This window comes from Equus caballus, chromosome 11, assembly GCF_041296265.1.
Source record: "Equus caballus isolate H_3958 breed thoroughbred chromosome 11, TB-T2T, whole genome shotgun sequence".
In the NCBI taxonomy this organism is placed as follows: domain Eukaryota; kingdom Metazoa; phylum Chordata; class Mammalia; order Perissodactyla; family Equidae; genus Equus; species Equus caballus.
Genome location: NC_091694.1, coordinates 49,893,464 through 49,915,100, shown reverse-complemented (window position 1 = coordinate 49,915,100; position 21,637 = coordinate 49,893,464). Strand labels below are relative to the sequence as shown.

General features: G+C 50.0%; 4 protein-coding genes and 1 long non-coding RNA gene across 6 annotated transcripts; 3 read left to right on the top strand and 2 right to left on the bottom strand.

The window, feature by feature from the left end:
- The first annotated feature begins 1,049 nt into the window (after positions 1-1,049).
- Positions 1,050-7,416, top strand: TM4SF5 (transmembrane 4 L six family member 5). The gene is made up of 5 exons (XM_005597727.4): positions 1,050-1,398; positions 6,240-6,320; positions 6,703-6,839; positions 7,065-7,245; positions 7,323-7,416. The coding sequence occupies exons 1-5, from the start codon at positions 1,228-1,230 to the stop codon at positions 7,335-7,337; spliced, it is 585 nt and encodes a 194-aa protein (XP_005597784.1). The 5' UTR covers positions 1,050-1,227; the 3' UTR covers positions 7,338-7,416.
- Positions 3,138-7,210, bottom strand: LOC102149733 (uncharacterized). Its single transcript, XR_011423457.1, has 3 exons — positions 7,075-7,210; positions 6,680-6,794; positions 3,138-3,933 (listed from the first exon to the last, which is right to left on the bottom strand). It is a non-coding gene; the product is annotated as an uncharacterized lncRNA (long non-coding RNA).
- Positions 7,417-8,770: 1,354 nt separating the features above from the next.
- On the bottom strand, positions 8,771-12,996 carry VMO1 (vitelline membrane outer layer 1 homolog). The gene is made up of 3 exons (XM_001504753.5): positions 9,642-12,996; positions 9,418-9,533; positions 8,771-9,139 (listed from the first exon to the last, which is right to left on the bottom strand). The coding sequence occupies exons 1-3, from the start codon at positions 9,828-9,830 to the stop codon at positions 8,842-8,844; spliced, it is 603 nt and encodes a 200-aa protein (XP_001504803.1). The 5' UTR covers positions 9,831-12,996; the 3' UTR covers positions 8,771-8,841.
- On the top strand, positions 8,774-13,140 carry GLTPD2 (glycolipid transfer protein domain containing 2). The gene is made up of 2 exons (XM_070228080.1): positions 8,774-12,255; positions 12,352-13,140. Exons 1-2 carry the CDS (start codon positions 12,158-12,160, stop codon positions 12,887-12,889), a joined length of 636 nt encoding a protein of 211 aa, XP_070084181.1. The 5' UTR covers positions 8,774-12,157; the 3' UTR covers positions 12,890-13,140.
- A 5,610-nt stretch (positions 13,141-18,750) lies between these two features.
- PSMB6 (proteasome 20S subunit beta 6) lies at positions 18,751-21,014 on the top strand. 2 transcript variants are annotated; one of them, XM_001504752.6, is made up of 6 exons: positions 18,751-19,139; positions 19,567-19,634; positions 19,959-20,090; positions 20,206-20,335; positions 20,541-20,685; positions 20,799-21,014. In XM_001504752.6, exons 1-6 carry the CDS (start codon positions 19,038-19,040, stop codon positions 20,939-20,941), a joined length of 720 nt encoding a protein of 239 aa, XP_001504802.1. In that variant the 5' UTR covers positions 18,751-19,037; the 3' UTR covers positions 20,942-21,014. The 2 variants fall into 2 exon arrangements, with proteins under 2 accessions (XP_001504802.1, XP_070082607.1); XM_070226506.1 differs by having other exon boundaries at positions 20,779-20,981.
- The last annotated feature ends 623 nt before the right edge of the window (positions 21,015-21,637 follow it).

The following is a 21,637-nucleotide window of genomic DNA, read 5'->3' as shown; positions in this document are numbered from 1 at the left end:
ACCACTCTGTGTGACATTCTCATCGCATGCCTCTGAAGTCCTGCAGCACTTCCTGCCCCCTCATCTCTTCCACGGCACTACCACATCCTACTGGGGCCTTTGCTCTCCTTTTTGTTTTGGAGGCCCAGATCTAGCTCTCATGCATACAACTGTGAACGCCCACAGTCTCCAGCACAAGGTTCTGTCCATATCCAGGGCTTAATGAATTAACTCCGTATCAGAAAAGACTCTCTACAATGCAGTTGACAGAAACACAACTCAAACTGGTTTACAAAATCAAAACTTTCCAAGGAATGACCAGGCTTCAGGCATGGCTGGATCAGTAAGTTCAAAAGATGTCATCAAGACTTAGTCTCTCTCCATCTCTTGATTGTTCTTTCCTCTGGATTGACTTCACTCTCCAACAGGAAGGCCCTCCCTCATGATGACAATATGCCACCAGCAACTTCAGCACCCCAACAAAAACAGAACGTCTTTGACCTCAGATCATCAACAAAAAAAACCAGAAATTGATTCTCACGAGACTGGTTTAGACCACGTGGCCCTTGCTGAATCAGACACTGAGGTCAGAGGATGGAATAGTCTAATCGGTCAGGCCTCAGTCCAGAGCCCACCCTGAAAGACAGGCGGTGTCCTCAGCCAGAGATGGGTTTGTTAAACAAATAGTGACAAGAAGAAATGAAAAGACAACAAATGTCCACTGCCATCTTCTTAGTTTCTTTCCAGGAGGAACCCTCCCTTTGGGACTAATTAGAACGATGAGGCCACCGTACCTCTGCTTAGTGCATCCTGGTTTACAAAATACTTCTCACATTGTCCCATTTAATCCTCACAACCAGCCCCCAAGCCAAGCGGCATCACCATACCCTTCAAACAGCTGAGGCAACTGAGACTTAGAGATATTAAGGGCTTGGCTGAGTCACAGAGCAGGTAAGGAGCCAACAGAGGGGCTGTAGAGAGGTGAGTGCAGAACAAGAGGATGAAACACTGACCCCCCCGGCAACTTCCTCTGTGTGTCAAGCTCCCCCTCCTCCTCCACCACATCCTCCACTGCACTTCACCTCCTCTTTGCCCAGTCTCGGGCCTCTCTCCCTTATCATCGATCCTGCTTGCTTCTGCCACACCTCTTCCCTGACCTTTGCTCCTTGCTCCAGGCTTGTTTTCCTCTGGACCTGGAAACCACGGGCTCACTTTCACTGACTGCCTGTCCTTCTCAACTGCCTCACCATGTGTACGGGAAAGTGCGCCCGCTTCTTGGGGCTCACCCTCATCCCCCTTTCCCTGGTCTGCATCGTGGCCAACGCCCTCCTGCTGGTGCCTAACGGGGAGACTGCCTGGACCAACCACCTCAGCTTGCAAGTCTGGCTCATGGCTGGCTTCATCGGTGGGGGCCTGATGGTGAGAAGACTGGCAAGGGAGCACAAACCAGGGGTCTGGGCGCCACTCTATGGGGTTCTGTATAGGACGGAGGGAGAGAGAGAGGGAAGAGGACAGCTGCCTGGGAAGAGATGGCAGTGGCATGGTGGGGACCTGGAGCCCTCCCAATCTGCCTCCAAACACTAAGCACTCTGAAGAGGACCTGGAGGAGCTCCAGCATCCTGAGCTGAATGTCTGAGGGGAAGAAGAAGGAAGGGAGCCCCACTGCTCTAAACAGCTCCCCTTCTGGGGAGGGAGTATGTCCTCCCTGCCACTCACTGCCCCCACTGCTGAGCAGATGCCGGGAACACTTCAGTAGAAGGGTAGATGCAGAAGGAGCAGCTGGTTATGTGGGAGGTTATCAGGGCAAGATAACAATGGGCATGGGGGTTGGGGTGCAGTGGCAATGTCTGGAGCCAGGGAGCGACGTCGCGGATCAGCTCGGTGTCACCCTCCCCCACCTCCATGTCCATTCACTCTCAGCCCACATTTCTGGATGCCCACTCTGTGCTTGGCGCTAAAGATAAACTCAGAACCTAGGTCAGTATGACAGAGAAGGTGTCCCCACGCCTTTCTGGAGACTAGGATCTGTCAGGAGGAAGGGGAGACACAGATTTGCTGGACTTCCTAACCCCCAACCTCCATCTCCCTCCCCATTTAAGGGGATTTTTGGAAGGTGGAGCTGGTTTAACATCTTCAAGGGATGAAGACAAAAGATCCACTCGGCATGGTTCCCCACCTCTCCGGAAGGTTGGAGAGGTCTCACCTGCCCTCTCTTTTGCTGGTCACACCTCTTCTGCTTTACCCAACAATCCCCTCTTACCCTCTGGGATCTTTTCTACTGCTCCCCCTCCTGCAAGGAGTCGTGGCTGTTGGATTCTACTCCATTCCTCTGACCTCAGCTCTCTCTGAGATTCACACTCCACCCAGGCCAACACACTCACCTGGTGTCGCATCATGCCACTCATCCTGCAGCCTAAACCACCCACCACCCCCAGTCTAACCAGCATGTTTCCAGGAGATCCCTAAGAATGCCCTCCCAACATGCCCCTTCCCAGTGCCTTCCTCCCACCTCCATGCCCAGAGCCCCTCTTGAGAAAGAAGACTTTCTCAAATGTATTCACATAGCCCGTGCTACACCACAGGGGCACAGGCGAGGTCCCTGCTGTCCCCAAAGCTCGTGTTCCCGCTGGGGAAATGCACAGCATCAAGAAAGCAAGAACATAAGCCCGCAACAGCAAGGACTGCCTGTTTCTTTGGCTGCTGTGTGCCAGGTGCCTAGATCGGTGCCTTGCAATTAACAGGCACTCGATTAATAGTCAGTGAATGAACAAAGTACATAAATGAGCAAGGTGATTTCAGATAGCAGTAGGTACCATCAAGAAAACAAAGCAGGGGGCCATCATAAAGAGCTCCTCGGGTAATGTGGGAGGCCACTTTTTACAGCATTTTCAAGGAAGGCCTCGATGAGGTGATGTCTGAACCGAGACCCTAAGGACAAACAGAAGGAATCAGCGCTGCAGACAGGCGGACAGGCAAGCACAAAGCCTGAGGCAGGAAAAGGCTCGCACATCTGAGGACTGGACAGGCGGCCGTGCGGCTGAGGTTTCATGAGATGAGAGCTGAGCTGGGCAGAGGCCAGAGCCTGCACAGAAAGCCACAGGGAGGAATTCGAATTGTATAACAAGGACAACAGAAAACTACTGAAGGACTTTTTAACCTTTTTCTGAATTTAAAAATTTTTTCCAACTTTTTATTTAAGTCATACAGACAAGTGCTCAGATCCTTAGTATACAACTCAATGAATTTTTACAAAGTGAACACACCCAGGGACCAAGAACCCAGATCAAGACACAGGTCATTACCAGAATCCCAGACATGCCGCCCACACCAGGCACTACCCCCCACCAAGAAGGGTCCTCACTATCTTGACTTCTACCCCATCGACTAGTTTTGCCTGTTTCCCCCTTTACATACATGGAATCGTACAGTATGGACACTGCTGTGTCTGACTTCTTTAGCTCAACATTAGGTTTGTGAGATTCATCCATGTTATTGTGTGCAGTTGTTTTTTTATTTCTTATGCATCCCATTGTGTGAAAATACCACAGTTTATTTAAACTTTCTACTGCTGATGGACATTTGATAATTCCCAATTTGGGTTTATTACAAATAATGCCGCTATAAACATTCCTCTAAATGTCTTTAGGTAAACATATGCTTGCATTTCTCTTGGATATATACTGAAGAGTAAAACTTCTGATTCTTTTTTTTTAAGGTATACTTTTTCTTTTTTCTTTTTCTTCTTCTTTTTCTTTTTCTTTTGGTGAGGAAGATTGGCCCTGAGCTAACATCTGTTGCCAATCTTCCTCTTTTAGTTTTCCCTCCCCAAAGCCCCAGTCCATAGTTGTATATCCTAGTTGTAAGTCATTCTAGTTCTTCTATGTGGGATGCAAGTCACAGCATGGCTTGATGAGCAGCGTGTACGTCCGCGCCCAGGATCCAAACCAGCAAACCCTGGGCCACCAAAGCAGAGCACACGAACTTAACCACTCGGCCATGGGGCCAGCCCTCAAAACTGCTGATTCTTAAGGTGTACAAATATTCAGTGCTGACAGGTATTGCCAAATAGTTTTCTAAACTTCTTATACCAACTTCATCCCCATCAGCTAAGTATGAGAGTTCTAGCCGCTCCACATCCTTTTGGCTCTAAGAAGATCCCTCTGGCTGCTGTGCAGAGAACGGATAACAGGAAGTCAGCAGTGGATGCAGGAAGACCAGACTGAGGTCAGTGCAGTTGTCCAGGAGAGATGATAGTGGCTTGGAGTAGGCCAGTGGCCATGGAGATGGAGAAAAGTAAGCAGATTCAAGCTATAAACTCAATGTTTCCTCCTGCATTTACAATGGCCTTTCTTTCTCCTTAAGATGAGTAGATGGCAGAGAGCAAGACAGAGAAGCTCAGACAACAGAAGGAAACAAACACTTTGACTAAAAAAGTAAAAATCTCAAACAGGTAGATCATTCAAAATTGGTAAATCTAAAAGATAAATCCAAATTCTCGGTGTCTTTGGATCTAGGAGCTTCCCAGTAAGTGACTTAACCAGAGAAGCTAAGCAAGGGGATCAGCACTGGTCCTAGACCTGCCATGCGGCGTGGAAGAGAAGAGACGCGTCTGGTGGAAAGTCTGTTCAACTCTGCAGGTGTTTCTGTGAGGTTGCTGTGAATAATATAACAGAACTAAAACTCTCAGCCCCTCCCCTGGAGAAGAGCAAAATGCTGGCTTGTACGGTGTATGCCAGACACTACACCGAGGAAGGCAAAGATCAAGACAACTGTGGAGGGGCCAGCCCCGTGGCCGAGTGGTTGCGTTCTCACGCTCTGCTTAGGCGGCCTGGGGTTTCACCGGATCGGATCCTGGGCACAGACATGGTACCACTTGTCGGGCCATGCTGAGGCGGCGTCCCACATGCCACAACTAGAAGGACCTACAGCTAGAATATACAACTATGTACTGCGGGCTTTGGTGAGAAGAAGGAAAAATAAAATCTTTTAAAAAAAAAAGACAGCTGTGGAATTCTAGAGATGGGAGGTGAGCAAAGAACCTGGCCTGGTGCAGCAAAGATAAAGCTGGAGCCAAAGTGAAGAGCCTCGAATGGCTTCCCAGAGCTCAGTCTGGACAGGCTACTCTTTGAGGAGAACCTAAAGGATTTGAACAGGGAAAAGACCAGTTGAAAGCTAAGTTTAATCAGGTGGTAGCAATGTAGGATGGAGTGTGGGGTGGCACAGGGCAAGAGACATGGAAATCTAGTAGGAAGGTTGAGAACATCATCTTCATGGGAGATGATTATGGATTGACGACGGGGAAGGAGAAAGGACTGACGGTTTCAAGAGCCATTGAAGGAAAAATCTTAAGGACATGAGGTCCTGCTGGGTGTAGAGGATTCAAGTTTTCCAACCTGGGTGACCTGGAAGATATTTCCACTGACGGAGACAAGAAAGTCAAAGGGAAATGAATTGGGGGGAATAAATTGTAAGGTCAGTATGAGGTTGGCTGAATGTGAGCTAAAACCAAGACAATAAAATGAACATATCCTTCAGGCAGTTAGATATGAATCCGGAGGCATCAACTTAGGAGGCAACTATTGTTAGAGGGAGCAGCTGATGCCCTGAGAGGGGATGGGCTCTGTGAGGAAGGCCATAGGGAGAAAGAAAGACAAAGAGGATCAGGGCTGTACCTGGGGGATTCCTACACTTCCCATGACAGCATTCACTAACATTCTCCTCTATCCTCCACCATAATCCCAGCTCACCAGACACTCCAACACCACCGTTCCTTCCTGCTGCTGAGGTAATTTATAGTTATTGAGCATTTACTCTGAGCCAGTCTTGACATCAGCTCAACCTGTTATTTCATTAAATCCTGAGAACAGCTGTATAAGGTAGAGCTTGCAGACTCATTTTACAATGGACAAAACAGACCCAGAGAGATAAATCAATTCATGAAGTGAGCACAAGGCAACCCAAGTCTCCTGATTCTCCTTCAGTTGGGCACCTACTGTGTGCCCAGATTTAGAGGCGACACAATGATACTGGGCCCTACCCTACTGGAGGCTACAATCTGGACAGAGATAAGCAGGCACAAAAAATAAGGATACATTAAGGTAAAGCCCGACAGCGCTCCAGGAGAAACAGAGATAAGATCTTCCTGTAGTCCAAAGGGATGAGGGCATCACAGGCAGCTTCCAGGAGGAGGTAAGCACTGGTGCAAGTAAGGGCCAGAGGATCTGGGGGGACTCGCTATCACACTGACTCTCTTCCCCCAGGTACTGTGTCCAGGAATCGCAGCCGTTCGGGCAGGAGGCAAGGGCTGCTGTGGGGCAGGCTGCTGTGGAAACCGCTGCAGGGTAAGCTCCAAATTAAGACGGGATTCTGGATCTGTCTTTGAACAGGTCCTCGAAGAGCCACGCCTAAAGCCACGGCCCACTCTACAGAATTCCTAGCTACACGAGCTCATTGGCAGAGTCCCAGGCTCCCCCTCACTCTCCCTCCCACCAGCAAATCTTAGGCCTCAGTGGGCCTGAGCACAGAGGACTACAACCCCCATGAACCTCCGCGGCCTCTGGCTCTTAGGATTAGCAGAGCTCCAAGCCGCGAGGTTTGACGGGAAATGTATTTTTAAGGTGACTCCAGAGGCGGGCGGTAATGTGCAGGGGCGGAACTAGGCGCCATCTGCCCACAGGTGGGGACGGAGGGACCTACTCACCTCTTTTTCCACTCTGCGTCCAGATGCTGCGCTCGGTCTTCTGCTCGGCGTTCGGGGTGCTAGGTGCCATCTACTGCCTTTCGGTATCGGGAACTGGGCTCCGAAGTGGACCCTACTGCTTAGTGAACGGCACGTGGGACTACCACTTCGAAGAGACCTTGTAAGGCTTAGCCTGTATTCGCGCCCCTCCATTTTCTGTCTCTCTCACCTGCCTTTCTCACGTGGACCGGGAAACTTCGGTGGGACTCTCCTTCGAGAGTGCTTCCACCACGTGGGCCAAACGAGCCCTTCGCGAGTCCCCCTCGGCGCGTGCGCGGGGCGGGGAACCGGGAGGGGGGCGCTCTGCCTGCTCGCCCTCTCTCACGTGACCCTGCCCCGCCCACAGAGGCTCCTACCTGCTCAACCGCACCCAGTGGGATTTGTGCGAGAAGCCGCCTGGTGTGGTCTACTGGAATGTGACGCTCTTCTCGCTGCTGGTGGCTGCCTCGTGCCTGGAGATCGTGCTGTGTGGGGTGCAGCTGGTGAACGCGGCCATTGGTGTCTTCTGTGGCGATTGCAGGAAGGAGGTGGGACGGCGTGAGGTGGAGTTGTAGAGGGAACCTGCTTGCTTCCTGGCTGTGTCTTCACTTTCTCTTTTCCGCAGGACGCCCCTCACTGAGGCTCCACGGACTGCCCTGCTCGCTCCTGGACGCCCACCTGGCCCGCCCCAGCCCTGGAATAAACTGTTTTGAGCTCTCTTGCGCGTCTCAGATTACGCCCTCTGCATCCACCGGGGCTGGAACTCTGGTGTTTGGGGTCCCTACACCCGGCTTGTTATTTTCTTAACAAATAGTTAATTGAGCTCTTAGTGTGCCCTGGGAATACAGCGGTAAACAAGACAGGCAAGTTCTATGCTCTCAAAGAATTTAACATTCTAGGAGTGGAAGATGGGCAATTTTTAAAAGAGGCAATAAGGGCCAGCCTGGTGGTGCAGCAGTTAAGTTCGCACATTCTGCTTATGCTGCCCGGGGTGTGGCAGTTTGGATCTCCGGTAGGGACCTATGCGTCGCTTGTCAAGCCATGCTGTGGCAGGTGTCCCACATATAAGGTAGAGGAAGATGGGCACAGATGTTAGCTCAGGGCCAGTCTTCCTCAGCAAAAATAGGAGGATTGGCGCCAGATGTTAGCTCAGGGCTAATCTTCTTCAGAAAATTAAAAAATAAATAAAAGAGGCAATAGATTATTTCAGTTGGTGATAAGCACTTTTTAAAAACAGGTTGGTAATGGGATAGATATTGACTGATGGAGGGACTTTTGAAAATAAGATAGGGGCCTGCCCGGTGGCTCATTGGTTAAGTGCACACGTTCTTCTTCGGCTGCCCTGGGTTCGAGGGTTCGGATCCTGGGTGCGGACATGGCACTGCTTGTCAAGCCATGCTGTGGTAGGCGTCCCACATATGAAGCAGAGGAACATGGGCATGGATGTGAGCTCAGGGCCAGTCTTCCTCAGCAAAAAGAGGAGGATTGGCAGCAGTTAGCTCAGAGCTAATCTTCCTCAAAAAAAATATAAATAAATAAAAATAAAAATAAGATAAAGTCTGAGAAAGTGAAATTGGAGCTGAAATCTGGTGGATGGGCTAACCATCTGGAAAGCTGGGGATTCCAGGCAAAGAGAACAACAAGAACAAAGATCCTAAAAGGAATCAGTATAGAGAAAAGCCACTGTTTGAGTTTTGTAGGGGAAAAACGGAAGGAGGGAGGACTATAGAAAGACATAGTAGCCTCTTAAACTCTAGAAAAGCCTTAAAGCGTTATGACATTGTCATCTCCTAATTTGGTAGAAGTTTCTTAATCTGAGGTCACTGAGTGGTTGAGAAAGGAAACAACTAGGGCTCTGAATGGGGGCAGTGTGTCTGCAGACGCCCTCAGGAAGCCAGAAACTTCCTTAGCTTGCACGCAAGCATGTGTTTGTTTTTCTGGACTATGGGTTCGTAACTTTCAGTAGTCTGTGAAAGACTCCTGAAACCAAACCCAAACTTGGGCCTGGCCCAATGCGAGGTGAGGAGGAAGACAAGGAGGGCAGTGTCCCTCCCCTAAACAAGCAAGACCAAAGCCAAGACAGAGAAGCTTTAATGGCGGGATGTGGGACTAGGCTCGGGGCCAGGGAGAGGGAGGCTACAGCCTCAACTTTGGCAGCAGAAGAAGCGCGCGTCGTTAACCGCGGTGTCATCGCGGAGGCCTCTAGGCCGCTCGACCTTGGTCTGCAAGCCGCACACGCCTTTGGGGCATGGGTCACTCCAGTCTCCGTAGTCTCCCCAGGCCAGGCCAGGCCCCTCCAGCACCGTGCCGTCGGAGCAGCGGAAGCGCACGTTGTTCGCAGCCGTGTTGTCCCCGGGGGTCATGGGTGCCTCCACGCGAAGCGAGAAAGCCACCAGGAAGCCGCCGCCGGGACACCACAGCGGCCCACTCCACGCGCCCCACCTGTGAGGGGAGAGGAGACGCGCTGGCTCTGCGGGTCCCTCTACCCGCCTCCAGCCTGCCCCAGCCCTCGGGACTTCCCGGCCAGGTGCCACACGACCTGGGTGGGTTGGGTCTAGTCACCTGACCTCCTCCCAGGTGCGGAGGGGAGGTCCTCCACCCACTCCCCAGGTCCAAACTGCCCCACAGCTGTGGAGGAACCTGCCTGCGGGGAGGGTATGTGTGTAACAGAGTAAGGGGCATACGCCCACCCTAGGGGATCCGAGGCCCCTGACCCCCACCTTCCAGACTCGGACTCCACCACATGCGTGTTGAGCTCCGCATTTCCGCGCGCGCAGTGCAGCCGGATCCCGTTTAGAGCTGTGTCGTCGCCAGGAATGCCTTGCTGGGGCTCCACCTTGGCGGCGAGAAGAGGCGGGGTAAGGAGAGTCAGAAGACCGCCAACCTCTGCTCTGGGGTCCCGCTCATCTCCGCCCCCCTCCGAGACCTAGGCCTGAGCCCACACCTTGAGCGAGAACCCGCTGGCGAAGAATCCGTCAGGACACATCTCGGGCCAGGCCCAGTGGCCCCAGGGGCCTCCGTTGGTCACCTCGATGACCGACTTGTAGCCTCTCAGCCCATCTGCTCGTGCACGTCCCCAGCAAGTCGCCGACAGCAGCAGCAGCAGCAGCTTGGCTCCCGCGACCCGCTCCATCTCGCAGCCTCTGTGAGCCCGGGCCCCTTACGCAGGTTTATACCACCTCTCCTAGAGGCTCGGATTGCGGAAACGCTACCCGGATTAAGTGAAACCCAAAACCAATCCACTCCTGGAACCCTGCAGACCAGTTGTTGCTCAGGCAAACAGGCTCCCAGAGCCAGAGGAGGGGCGGTGAGAGCCGCTAAGTTGAAGTAACCATCACCTGCTGAAGGGTTACTATAGGCCACGAATTGTAGTTGGCGTTTTGCAGGCGTTGCAACAATTTTAGGAGGTGGGAATTACCCTTCCCATTCTGCAGAGGAGGGAACTGGGGTTTAGAAATGGGAAGCGACTTGCCTAAGGTCACAGACAGCAAGCCAGGAAAGGGTCTAACACTGGGAAATGGCGAGCCCAAGGCTAGGGATGGAAGTGATGGCTCGGGAATCCCACTGGACAGGGTTGGTCAGAAGCCAGCCTAGGGACCTCTAGGATGTGAGGGAGCATCAGAGTGAGAGATAGGGCAAGAATCATGAACTGTGGCAGCTAGGAACGGTCTTCTTAGCGATTGGGATCCTGACTCCTTGAGAATCTTGGATACCCCTTCTCCACTAGAAGAAAATATACATAGAGACAGGAACAATTCTAAGAAGTTTATGGACAGGAGATGCTGTTTCTTCCATTGCTTCCTGTATCCTTTCCCTGAATGTTTTTCCCCCCATGACCACCAGGTGGACTCCTAATTTGCTAAAAACAAACCAAAAAAACCTGGCTCAAATTTGTCCTGGGGAGCACCACCCCTGATTTGCCTGCCCCTCATACATATTCCTTTGCTTATTCAATATATATTTATTTAGCAATAATGTATTTTGACCCAGGTGATATTCTAAGTGCTGGAAATAGAGCAGCAACAAAGAAAAACAAGGCCCCTGTCTTCCTCAGAGCTCACATTCCAGTCGGGGAAACAGATGATAAGTTTTTCCAGTGGACCTTGAACTCTGTGAGGGCACTTTTGTCTTCCTGAGGCCTAGTACAGGGCCTGGGATGCAGAAGTAGTTAATAAAGGTTGGTTTGATGAACGATTGAGGAACCAATCTGGAGTTTCAAACATTAAACCGCAAAAATGTAAAAGGATAAAGCGTAAAGTACCTAATCGAGAAGTCATGCAACCAGGTTAAGACAAGGCCCCCTGGGGATACAATGGAGAATTTAGAAGTGAGTGTTCCCTGGAGCCCAGGTGCCCCACGCTTGAACCTAATAGGTAAGATTTATGGAGCAATTGTGGTAAGCTTTTCCATTTACAGTGTTTGCACATAACATTATCATTTAATCTTCACATGAGGCTTGCAAAGTACCTATTATTGGCCTCAATTTACAGTGAGTGAAGTCAAGCCCAGAGTTAATTTAGGGCCGACACCGTTTCTCAGTGGGAGAGCTGGTTCTGACCCCAGCCTCTCTTCCCAGTACCCAGGCTGCCTCTTCCTACAACATGGCCATACAGGGAAGGGAAATGCAGAGACGTGTCATTGCTCAAATCCCCCAAATCCTCTTCATCCAGTCCCTCACCCCCGGGATGCTGCTCTTAGGGGCAAAGGGCAGAAGGGAAGGGGGCTTAGTAGGTTAATTATTAACCCTTAGCACCTCAGAGTACTGCGGGCCTCTCTCCCCTCCTGGAGGCGAGGCGAAGGGATAAGGACTGGCTAGCGGTTGGTGAGGGGGCCGTGGTCCCAGCAGCAGCCATGAGGGTCATGCTGCCTCTGCAGGTCCCGCGGCGCTGGTTCTGCCGTGTAATTCCTCTCACTGTCTTCACGCTGCTGCTGCTTTATCTCAGCGCTCGGAGCCTCCGTGCGTGGCCCCTTCCCTCACCTGCTCTGGGAGGAACCCAGGAATCCAGGCCCTCGGGACCTAAGCCCCCTCCTGGAGCCCTCACCGCTCCACCTCGCCTCTCCCCTGGCGCCCTCTCAGGCTGCCCATCCGAAGCACAGTCCTGCATTCCCGAGGGACTGCCGCCTTTCCAGGTACGCTGGTGCAGGGCTGGGACTTGGAGCTCCAACTGGGACTCTGAACAGGGCGAAGTGGAGCTAAGCTGAGGATCTGGTCAAAGGCAGGTCCTCCTCCTCGTCTCCCCTCTTCTGTCAGAAGCTGAGAGTACAGCAGGAGGGACACGAGCTAGACCTTAGGAATAATTTCTTCAGAGCCCACCTGGGCTGCCCAGCAAGGAGGCCCAGAAGGCGAGGGGCTCTGCTCCCGCCCCCTTCCCCTCACATCTTCCTCCCCAGGTTCGGCAACAGTCAGGACCCCTGGAGGCCCCGGAGCGAGAAGAGCCTCAGTGTCTGGGCCCCCAGGGGATGCTGGGCCGCATGATGAGGCCGTTCCGCGCCAGTCTGAACCCCGAAGGGGATGTGGAATTGTCGCAGTACCTGGCAGGATGGAGGGAGCTAGTCAAGTGAGTGGTCTCCCTCCCCTACCCCAGTCCCCGCCTCTTTGTGGCTCCATCGCCCTTTCTCAAACCATCTCACTCTTCCCACCACCAAACACACAGGTTCCTAACTCCGCTCCGCTCCATCTTCGCCTTCGCCACAAGCGAGGCCTTCATCAAAGTGACAGCCCTGGAGGCTCGCGTGCACGGGCCAGATGCCGCACACTATACGTCGCTGGCAGCCATGGTGACCTGGGAGCGGCGGGCGGGACTTTTGGAGCCGCCCGGGATCGCCCCTCGAGACCTGACCAAGTCCTCAGGCTCGCGAACGATGCTTTTGCTGCACCGTGCGCTACGGTGGTCCCAGCTCTGCCTCCACCGGGTGGCGACCGGGACGCTCGGAGGCCCGGATGCCGGTGTGCAGTGCAGCGACGCCTACGACACAGCTTTGGCCCCGTACCACCCTTGGGTCATCCGTCAGGCCGCCCGACTCGCATTCCTCGCCTTCCCAGGTCGCGGCCGCTTGCTGGAGTTGGCCTGTCCGGGAACTAGAGAGGCGGAGGCACGGGCCGCGCTGGCCCGGGCCGCGGGCACCCTGGAAGATGTTTACAACCGCACCCAGGGCTTGTTGGCCGAACGCGGCCTGCTCCAGCTGGCCTGAAGCCAGCCGCTGCCGGGACCGGCGAGGCACGTAGCGCCCCGGCGCGGGGTGAGCGCCACCCGGAGTCTACTCCTCCGCGCTGGCTGCCAGCGCCAGGGGGCGGGGCCGCCGCCTAGCTCTCCTCTTCGGTGACGTCATCGCCCTTGAGGGCTCGCCCCCGGCGGGAGTGGTTTTTAGCACCTCCCTTTATTCGCTGCCTTGGAAAGAAGAGGAGCTATGGGGAATAAAAAGTATTCTTTGATTGCCGTCCATTTAGGGCGTTTTGTGTGATGACGGCAGACGCTTAAGGGAAAGAGAAAAAAATGGATGTGGGAAGATGTGTCGTCTTTATTCCCGGCAGCCGAGAGATTCACGCTCCCCGTGGCCTATCTCGACCATTCCTATGGCTTCACTTGCCAACTACATGCCAAGTCTTCAGCCCAGACTTGTCCCCTGGGCTCCAGCCCCCATAAAGCCAACTCTTTCCTGAACACCTCCACAGACAGGGCAAATGCAACACGTCCCACACGGATCCAATCACCTCCTCCCAGAACCGCACCTCTTCCTGTGTTCCCTGTCTCTGTGAATAAATGGCACCCTCTCCTGTCAACGATCCAAGCCTAAAACCTGTGGGCCATGCCTCACACCAAGCAGACGCTCAGCTCTATGTTTATTAAATGACTCCTTGGCCACTCCCACAATAATAGTGAATGTGAAAGAGGCTGGCCATTTCATTAATAACTCCCGAATTATAACTCCAACACACTTTCCCCTGGACTCCAGAATCCTATAATACACCTCTTTATTTGACATCTCCACTTGGATTTCAGCTAGCCATAGCAAACTTGGCATGTCCAAAACTGAGCTTCTAATACCTATTCCTCCAAAAATAGTCCCTTCATAGTCTTTGCTGGCTCAGTAGATGACAACTCCATTCTTCCAGGTCTTAAGAAAAAAACCTGTAGTCATCCTGACTCTTCTGTTTCTCTTTCATCATACCCACATCCAATCTGTCAGAATCTAACCATTTCCCACTATCTCCACTGCTACCACCCTTGTCAAGCCAACTTTATCATCTGGATTATTGCAATGGCCTCCTAATTGTCTCTCTGTCCCATACTTGGCCTTTCTATAGTGTATTTTCAATAGAGCAGCCACAGTGATCCTTTAAGACGTACATCCTATCGTGTCACTTCCCTGCTTAAAATCTTCCAATGGCTTCTTATTGCACTCAGATGAAATTTTTTTGCAATTTAAGCAGGAAGTTTTCTGGATCATATTTTCAGTTGAGGATAACGAAAAACTTCATAAAGGTCCTGTGTGATGTGACTCTACTAGCCAAATCGACCTTCTCAATATTCATTCAACATGTCAGGCATGATCCAGCCTCAGGACCTTTGCAATTGCTCTTCTCTCTGTCCAGAATGCTTTTTCCTCAAATAGACAAATGACTTCCCTCCTTACTTCCTTCTGGTCTTTATTCAAATGTCTCCTCAGTGAGACCTTCCCTGATGATTCTTTCTAAAATTTCAAAACACGTACTTACACACACACACACACACACGCTTCCTATCTCCCTTCCCTACTTTGTTTTTCTTCTTAGTATGATTCACAATCTACCACACTGTATGTTGTACTTATTTGTTTTGGTTTTTGGTCTCCCAAAATAGATGTAAGCTCCATGGGGCTAGGAATTTCTGTCTATTTTGTTTCCTGATGTCCCTCCAGTGCGTCAAACAATGCCTGGCACTTAGTAGACATTCAATAGATTTTTGTTGAATGAATGTATGAATACTAAAAATAGTTCAGATGGTTGGAGCCCAGGGTGTTAAAAGGAAAAGAGGAGGATCGTGCCGGCCAGGTGGTGCAGAGGTTAAGTACACACATTCCACTTTGGTGGCCCAGGGTTTGCAGGTTCGGACCCCGGGTGTGCACCTACACATTGCTCATCAAGCCATGCTGTGGTGGGTGTCCCATATATAAAGTAGAGGAAGATGGGCACGGATGTTAGCTCAGGGCCAGTCTTCCTCAGCAAAAAGAGGAGGATTGGTGGCAGATGTTAGCTGTTAGCTCAGGGCTAATCTTCCTCAAAAAAAAAAAAGAAAGAAAAGGGGGGTTGCACAACAGGGCAAATATACTTAATGCTACTGAATTATACTGAACCAAAAATGGTTAAAATGCTAAATTTTATTTTATATTATGTTATATTTTATTACAACAAAAATTAAAAAGCAAAGTGGAGATGGGATTCTGGACAGGTGGGCAGGAGCAAGTTCATGAAGGGCCTTATAAACTATGTTACAGGGGCCAGCCCAGTGGTGCAGTTGTTAAATTCACACATTCCACTTTGGTGGCCCAGCGTTCACCAGTTCGGATCCTGGGTGTGGGCCTATGAACCGCTTGTCAAACCATGATGTGGCAGGCATCCCACATATAAAGTAGAGAAAGATGGGCATGGATGTTAGCTCAGTCTTCCTCAGCAAAAAGAGGAGGATTGGCTGCAGATGTTAGCTCAGAGGGAATCTTCCTCAAAAAATAAAATTTAAAAAAAACTATGTTACAGAGATGGGACTTTATCTCAAGAGTTAATTTTAAGCAGGGGATTGTCTGGATCATATTTTCCATTTAAAAAAAATGAGCACAGCTGCAGTGTGTAGAAAGAGTGTGGCAGATTCATAGAAGGACCACTCAACACAATAACAGCAAAATACACAATCTTCTCAAGTGCACGTGTGACATTCTCCAGCACAGACCATATGTTAGGCCACAAAAAAGTCTCAATAAATTTAAAAAGATTGAAGTCGGGGGCCAGCTGGTGGCGCAGCAGTTAAGTTCACACACTCCGATTCGGCAGCCTGGGGTTCGCCAGTTTGGATCCCAGGTGTGGACCTATGCTCTGCTTATCAAGCCATGCTGTGACAGGCACCCCACATATAAAGTAGAGGAAGATGGGCACAGATGTTAGCTCAGGGCCAATCTTCCTCAGCAAAAAAAAAAAAAAAAAGAGGAGGATTGGTGGTGGATGTTAGCTCAGGGCTAATCTTCCCTTAAAAAAAAGATTGAAGTCATAAAATATTCTCCAGCTAAAATGGATGAAATTAGAAATTGATAACAGAAGGGAATTTGGGAGCCTCACAAATACGTGGAATCTAAACAACACACTCCTAAAAAACCAATGGGTCAAAGGAGAAATCACAAGGAAAATATTTTCAGATTAGTGAAAATGAAAACAAAACATACCAAAACTTGGGGATGCAGCATAAGCAGTGTTCAGAGGGAAATTTGTAGCTCTAAATGCTTATATTAAAAATGAAGAAAGATCTCAAATCAATAGCTTAACCTTCCACCTTAAGAAACTAGAGGGGCTGGCCCCGTGGCCGAGTGGTTAAGTTCATGCGTTCCACTGCAGCAGCCCAGGGTTTTGCCAGTTCAGATCCTAGGCTCAGACATGGCACTGCTCATCAAGCCATGCTGAGGCGGCGTCCCACATGCCACAACTAGAAGGACCCACAACTAAAAATATACAGCTATGTACCCGGGGGCTTTGGGGAGAAAAAGGAAAAATAAAATCTTAAAAGAAAAAAAGAAACTAGAAAAAGAAGAGCAAACTAAACCTAAAGAAAGCAGAAGGAACAAATAATAAAGATCAGTGGAAATAAATGAAATAGAAAATAGAAAAACAATAGAAAGAATCAACTAAACCAAAAGTTGGCTCTTTGAAAAGATCAAACCTTTAGCTAGACTGACCAAGAAAAAAAGAGAGAAAATTCAAATTACTAAAATCAAGAATGAAAGAGGAGGGGCCGGCCCAGTGGCGCAGTAGTTAAGTTCGCACATTCGGCTTCTCGGCGGTCTGGGATTCGCCAATTCAGATCCCAGATGCGGACATGGCACTGCTTGGCAAAAGCCATGCTGTGGTAGGCGTCCCACGTATATAAAGTGGAGGAAGATGGGCATGGATGTTAGCTCAGGGCCAGTCTTCCCAGCAAAAAGAGGAGGATTGGATGTAGTTAGTTCAGGGCTAATCTTCCTCAAAAAGGAAAAAAAAATGAATGAAAGAGGAGACTTTACTACCAATCTTACAGAAATAAAAAGGATTATAAAGGAATACCATAAACAATTGTAGTCCAACAAATTAAAGAATCTAAATGAAATGGACAAATTCCTAGAAAGACATAAACTACCAAAACTGACCCAAGAATAAATAGAAAATCTGACTAGATCTATAACAAAGAGATTGAGTTAGTAATTTAAAAAATTTCCCACAAAGAAAAGCCCAAGACAAGATGTTTTTTACTAACGAATTCTACCAAACATTTAAAGAAAAATTAACACAAATCCTTCACAAACTCACAAAAATAGAAAAGGAGGGAACACTTCCCTACTCATTCTACAAGGCCAGTATTACTCTGATACCAAAGATATCACAAGAAGAAAAAAAAAAGACCCTACAGACCAATATATCGTTGGAATAGAGATGCAAAAAATCTTCAGCAAAATACTACCAAATCACATACAGAAAGGATTATACATCATGGTTGATTTTCAACAAGACCATTCAAAGGAAAAGAACAGTCTTTTCAACAAATGATGCTGGAACAACTGGATACCCACAAGCAAAAGAATGAACTCGGGCCCCTATTTCACATCATATATAAAAATTAATTCAAAATGGATCATAGACCTAAAAATGTAAGAACTAAAACTATGAAACTCATAGAAGAAAACATAGATCTAAATCTTTGTGGTCTTGGATTAGGCAATGGTTTCTTGGACACGACATCAAAAGCACAAGCAAGGGGCCAGCCCAGTGGTGCAGCGGATAAGTTCACACGTTCCACTTCTCAGCGGCCTGGGGTTTGCTGGTTTGGATCCCAGGTGTGGAGACAGCACTGCTTGGCACGCCATGTTGTGGTAGGTGTCCCATGTATAAAGTAGAGGAAGATGGGCACAGATGTTAGCTCAGGGCCAGGCTTCCTCAGCAAAAAGAGGAGAACTGGCAGTAGTTAGCTCAGGGCTAATCTTCCTCAAAAAAAAAAAAAAAAAACCACAAGCAACCAAAGGAAAAACAGATAAATTGGACTTTATCAAAATTTAAACCTTTTGTGCTTCAAAGGACACCAGTGGTGGAAGTGAAAAGAATCCATAAAATGGGAGAAAATATTTACAAATCGTATATCTGATAAAGATCTAGTATCTAGGGGGCTGGTCCTGTGGCAGAGTAGTTAAGTTCGCTGCTCTGCTTCTGCGGCCCAGGATTTCCCCTGGTTGCGATCCTGGGCATGGACATGGCACCCATCCTCAGGTCATGCTGAGGCCACATCCCACATAGTACAACCAAAGGCACTCATAACTAGAATACACAACTATGTACCAGGGGACTCTGGGGAGAAGAAGGAGAAAAAAAAAAAACCCACTGGCAACAGATGTTAGCTCAGGTGCCAATCTTTAAAAGATAAAAAGTGAAAAAATAAAAGATCTTGTATCTAGACTATAAAAACACTTACAATTCAACAAAAAGATAACCCAATTTTAAAATGGGCAAAGGACTTGAATAGACATTTCTCCAAAGAAAATACGCAACGCTCAAATAGCACATGAAAATATGCTCAACATTGCTAATGATTAAGGAAGTGCAAAAAGAAAAAAAAAAACCACAAGACACCACTTCACACCCACTAGGACAGCTAAAATAAAAAATGCACAATAACAATGGGATGTGGAAAAACTGGAGTCCTCATACATTGCTGGTGGGAACATGAAATGGGGCAGCCGCCATGGAAAACAGTTGTCAGTTCCGGAAAACGCTAAACACAGTTATTATATGACCCAGCAACTCCACTCCTAGTATATATACAGTGTGGTTTAACTCAGAGACTCTCAAGTCTAGCTTGAAGGCTCTTCGAACTGCAAATCCGGTCAGACACATCAGTCTTGCGCAATCCGAGAGTAAACTCAGTCCTTGCAGATTGTTTCCGGGGGTTTTTTGTTTGCCTACCACGCTGCCATCAAGCGCTCACTGTCGCAAAAGAACCTTCCCTACACATTTCTTTTCCGTTCTTCCGTCAACCGTGGCATAGCCTCGCCCCGAGAAGACCTCAGAGCACGACCAAAGAGAGTGACAGGGCGCTTTACGACAGTTGCTTTGTGGCAATACCGGAGGAGAAAGATGGCGGCCACCTCAGTTGCTGCTCGATTACCGGGGCCAGCACCGGCCTGGGGACCCGAGGCCATTACCCCCGACTGGGAAAACCGAGAAGTCTCCACAGGGGTGAGGAAGGACTCGGGGTTCAGGAGAGATGCACAAGGCTTGATGCGATGGAAGGATAAGGCCTGAATGGGTTGTGAGAACTGGGGGGCAGGGGAGGGAGATGGTCTGTGATATGCTCGAGGCAGAGGGAGAGATATTCTGAGGATGCTGGAGTGGTGTGGTCCTTTCATGGTGGGAGGTGGCAGGCAGGTGAAGCGTGGAATTCGGGAATCTTGCAGGACCAGGGCTTAAGGCTGGGATGGGCCTTTGGGGATTTGAGGATTGGAATTGTGGTAGTTTGCGGGGTGTTGAGGCCCCCTGAAATTTGTTAATGGGTCAGTAGCACACGACTTTCGTACTCTACGGCCTGGGTAGGCGGATCATTGAGGTTTGTATATGCTGGAGAAAGCGGAGGGGCCCAGACTCACCCCTTTCTCCTTTTTCCCAGACCACTATCATGGCCGTGCAGTTTGACGGGGGCGTGGTTCTGGGGGCGGACTCCAGAACAACCACTGGGTGAGCGCAGGACAGATGTGTGAAAGGTCTTCCCATCTTTCCCTTCCTTGCTTGCCAGCCTATCCTGAACCCTCCACAAACTGCTGTGGGGTGGGAGGTTTTCCCCTACCTGGAGATAACGGTTTGTTCCAGCTTCTACTTCTCAGTTCCCCTTACCTTTTGGTGAAATTCTTGCAAAAATCTGTTCTCCAGCCTGCTTCAGTTTGGATGAGAACTAATAGGAAATACTGGAATTCCTATTCCTGATCCCTGAGGGAGTGGAGAGTAATGATACTGAGGTGGGAGCAAGTGGGGTCCTTCCCTCACTATTCTTCTATCTTGCAGGTCCTACATCGCCAATCGAGTTACTGACAAGCTGACCCCTATTCACGACCGTATTTTCTGCTGCCGCTCAGGCTCAGCAGCTGATACCCAGGCAGTAGCAGATGCTGTCACTTATCAGCTTGGTTTCCACAGGTGCTTGTGGGCAGGGGAGGAGCAAGAATCTGAAGGGAGTTGGGACCTGAGGAGCTAAATGGTCCGACTCCCGGGTCCTGACACTGCCTTCCCTATCACTCCCCTCACCCTTTAGCATTGAGCTGAATGAGCCTCCGCTGGTGCACACGGCAGCCAGCCTCTTTAAGGAGATGTGCTACAGATACCGGGAAGACCTGATGGCAGGAATCATCGTTGCCGGCTGGGACCCCCAAGAAGGAGGGCAGGTCGGACACTACCACCTCCAGAGCACTGGAGCCACACCTTTGATCCTCTCCCCACCCCAGCCATTTTCTATTTCTCTTTCCACTCTCTACCTCACTTACTCTTACTGTTAGTTCTTCCCAGACCAGTCCCACAACACACGGGTGAATGTACATGTGTTTCATGGAGGGCACAACTGGTGACTCTTCTCCTCCCTCTGTCTGGCAGGTGTACTCAGTGCCCATGGGGGGTATGATGGTAAGGCAGTCCTTTGCCATTGGGGGCTCTGGGAGCTCCTATATCTATGGCTATGTGGATGCCACCTACCGGGAAGGCATGACCAAGGAAGAATGTCTGCAGTTCACTGCCAATGGTGAGAACTTGGGCTTCGGGGCCTGTGAGCTTCAACCCCACGCCAACATTCCTCATTCCTTGCAGTGATCCCCGCATCTGACTCTGACCCCAACTCTTTTCTTTTATCCACAGCTCTCGCTTTGGCCATGGAGCGGGATGGCTCCAGTGGAGGGGTGATCCGCTTGGCAGCCATTGCAGAATCAGGGGTAGAGCGGCAGGTACTTTTGGGAGACCAGATCCCCAAATTCACCATTGCCACTTTACCACCTCCTTGAATCCTGGGAATCTAGGATACAATAAGATATACCCCATACCATCGCAAAATTCAATAAACAGTTTGTCAAAGAATCTGTGTGCTCTGGAGTTCTTCTCTTGACCTCAAGCCTGAACTTGTCTGGTCCACTCCTGTTTGTACAAACCCCTGCTCTGAGCTCCAAGGGAGTTGGAGAGGAGTCTTTGCAAGGGTGGTTTTCAAGCCTCTTTCTTTCTTTCTTTCTTTTTTTCTGAGGAAGATTAGCCCTGAGCTAACATCTGCTGCCAATCCTCCTCCTTTTGCTGAGGAAGACTGGCCTGAGCTAACATCCATGCCCATCTTCCTCTACTTTATATGTGGGACGCCTGCCACAGCATGGTCTTCCCACACGGTGCCATGTCTGCACCGGGGCTCTGAACTGGCGAACCCCAGGCCGTCGAAGCAGAATGCGTACACTTAACCACTGTGCCACCGGGCCGGCCCCTCAAGCCTCTTTCTCCAGACCACCTTCCCCTACATTTCCTTTCCTCTACCATATCTTAGGACACTAGAGTGTGGTTGATGGCAGGGCTACCAACAAATGGCTACCTCTCTCCCTGTTCAAGCCTGATGTGGAACTCAGAATCATGGCTGAGACTGGGGTCACCTCCCCTCAGCCTGCCTCCTGCGTGTCATCATGGGTGGCTACTTGGCCCTAAGGCCAGAAGGACTCCAGATC

What these genes read in the sequence shown, in the direction of transcription:
- VMO1 (XM_001504753.5), bottom strand. Translation starts at nt 9,830, where the DNA reads ATGGAGCGGGTCGCGGGAGCCAAGCTGCTGCTGCTGCTGCTGTCGGCG. An exon ending in CCAGCGGGTTCTCGCTCAAG is followed by an intron (nt 9,534 to 9,641) that starts GTGTGGGCTCAG and finishes CTCGCCGCCAAG; the next exon opens with GTGGAGCCCCAGCAAGGCAT. An exon ending in GTGGAGTCCGAGTCTGGAAG is followed by an intron (nt 9,140 to 9,417) that starts GTGGGGGTCAGG and finishes CTCCCCTCACAG; the next exon opens with GTGGGGCGCGTGGAGTGGGC.
- GLTPD2 (XM_070228080.1), top strand. Translation starts at nt 12,158, where the DNA reads ATGCTGGGCCGCATGATGAGGCCGTTCCGCGCCAGTCTGAACCCCGAA. An exon ending in GGATGGAGGGAGCTAGTCAA is followed by an intron (nt 12,256 to 12,351) that starts GTGAGTGGTCTC and finishes CCAAACACACAG; the next exon opens with GTTCCTAACTCCGCTCCGCT.
- PSMB6 (XM_001504752.6), top strand. Translation starts at nt 19,038, where the DNA reads ATGGCGGCCACCTCAGTTGCTGCTCGATTACCGGGGCCAGCACCGGCC. An exon ending in ACCGAGAAGTCTCCACAGGG is followed by an intron (nt 19,140 to 19,566) that starts GTGAGGAAGGAC and finishes CCTTTTTCCCAG; the next exon opens with ACCACTATCATGGCCGTGCA. An exon ending in ACCCCCAAGAAGGAGGGCAG is followed by an intron (nt 20,336 to 20,540) that starts GTCGGACACTAC and finishes TCTGTCTGGCAG; the next exon opens with GTGTACTCAGTGCCCATGGG.
- TM4SF5 (XM_005597727.4), top strand. Translation starts at nt 1,228, where the DNA reads ATGTGTACGGGAAAGTGCGCCCGCTTCTTGGGGCTCACCCTCATCCCC. An exon ending in TCATCGGTGGGGGCCTGATG is followed by an intron (nt 1,399 to 6,239) that starts GTGAGAAGACTG and finishes CTCTTCCCCCAG; the next exon opens with GTACTGTGTCCAGGAATCGC. An exon ending in TACCACTTCGAAGAGACCTT is followed by an intron (nt 6,840 to 7,064) that starts GTAAGGCTTAGC and finishes CCCCGCCCACAG; the next exon opens with AGGCTCCTACCTGCTCAACC.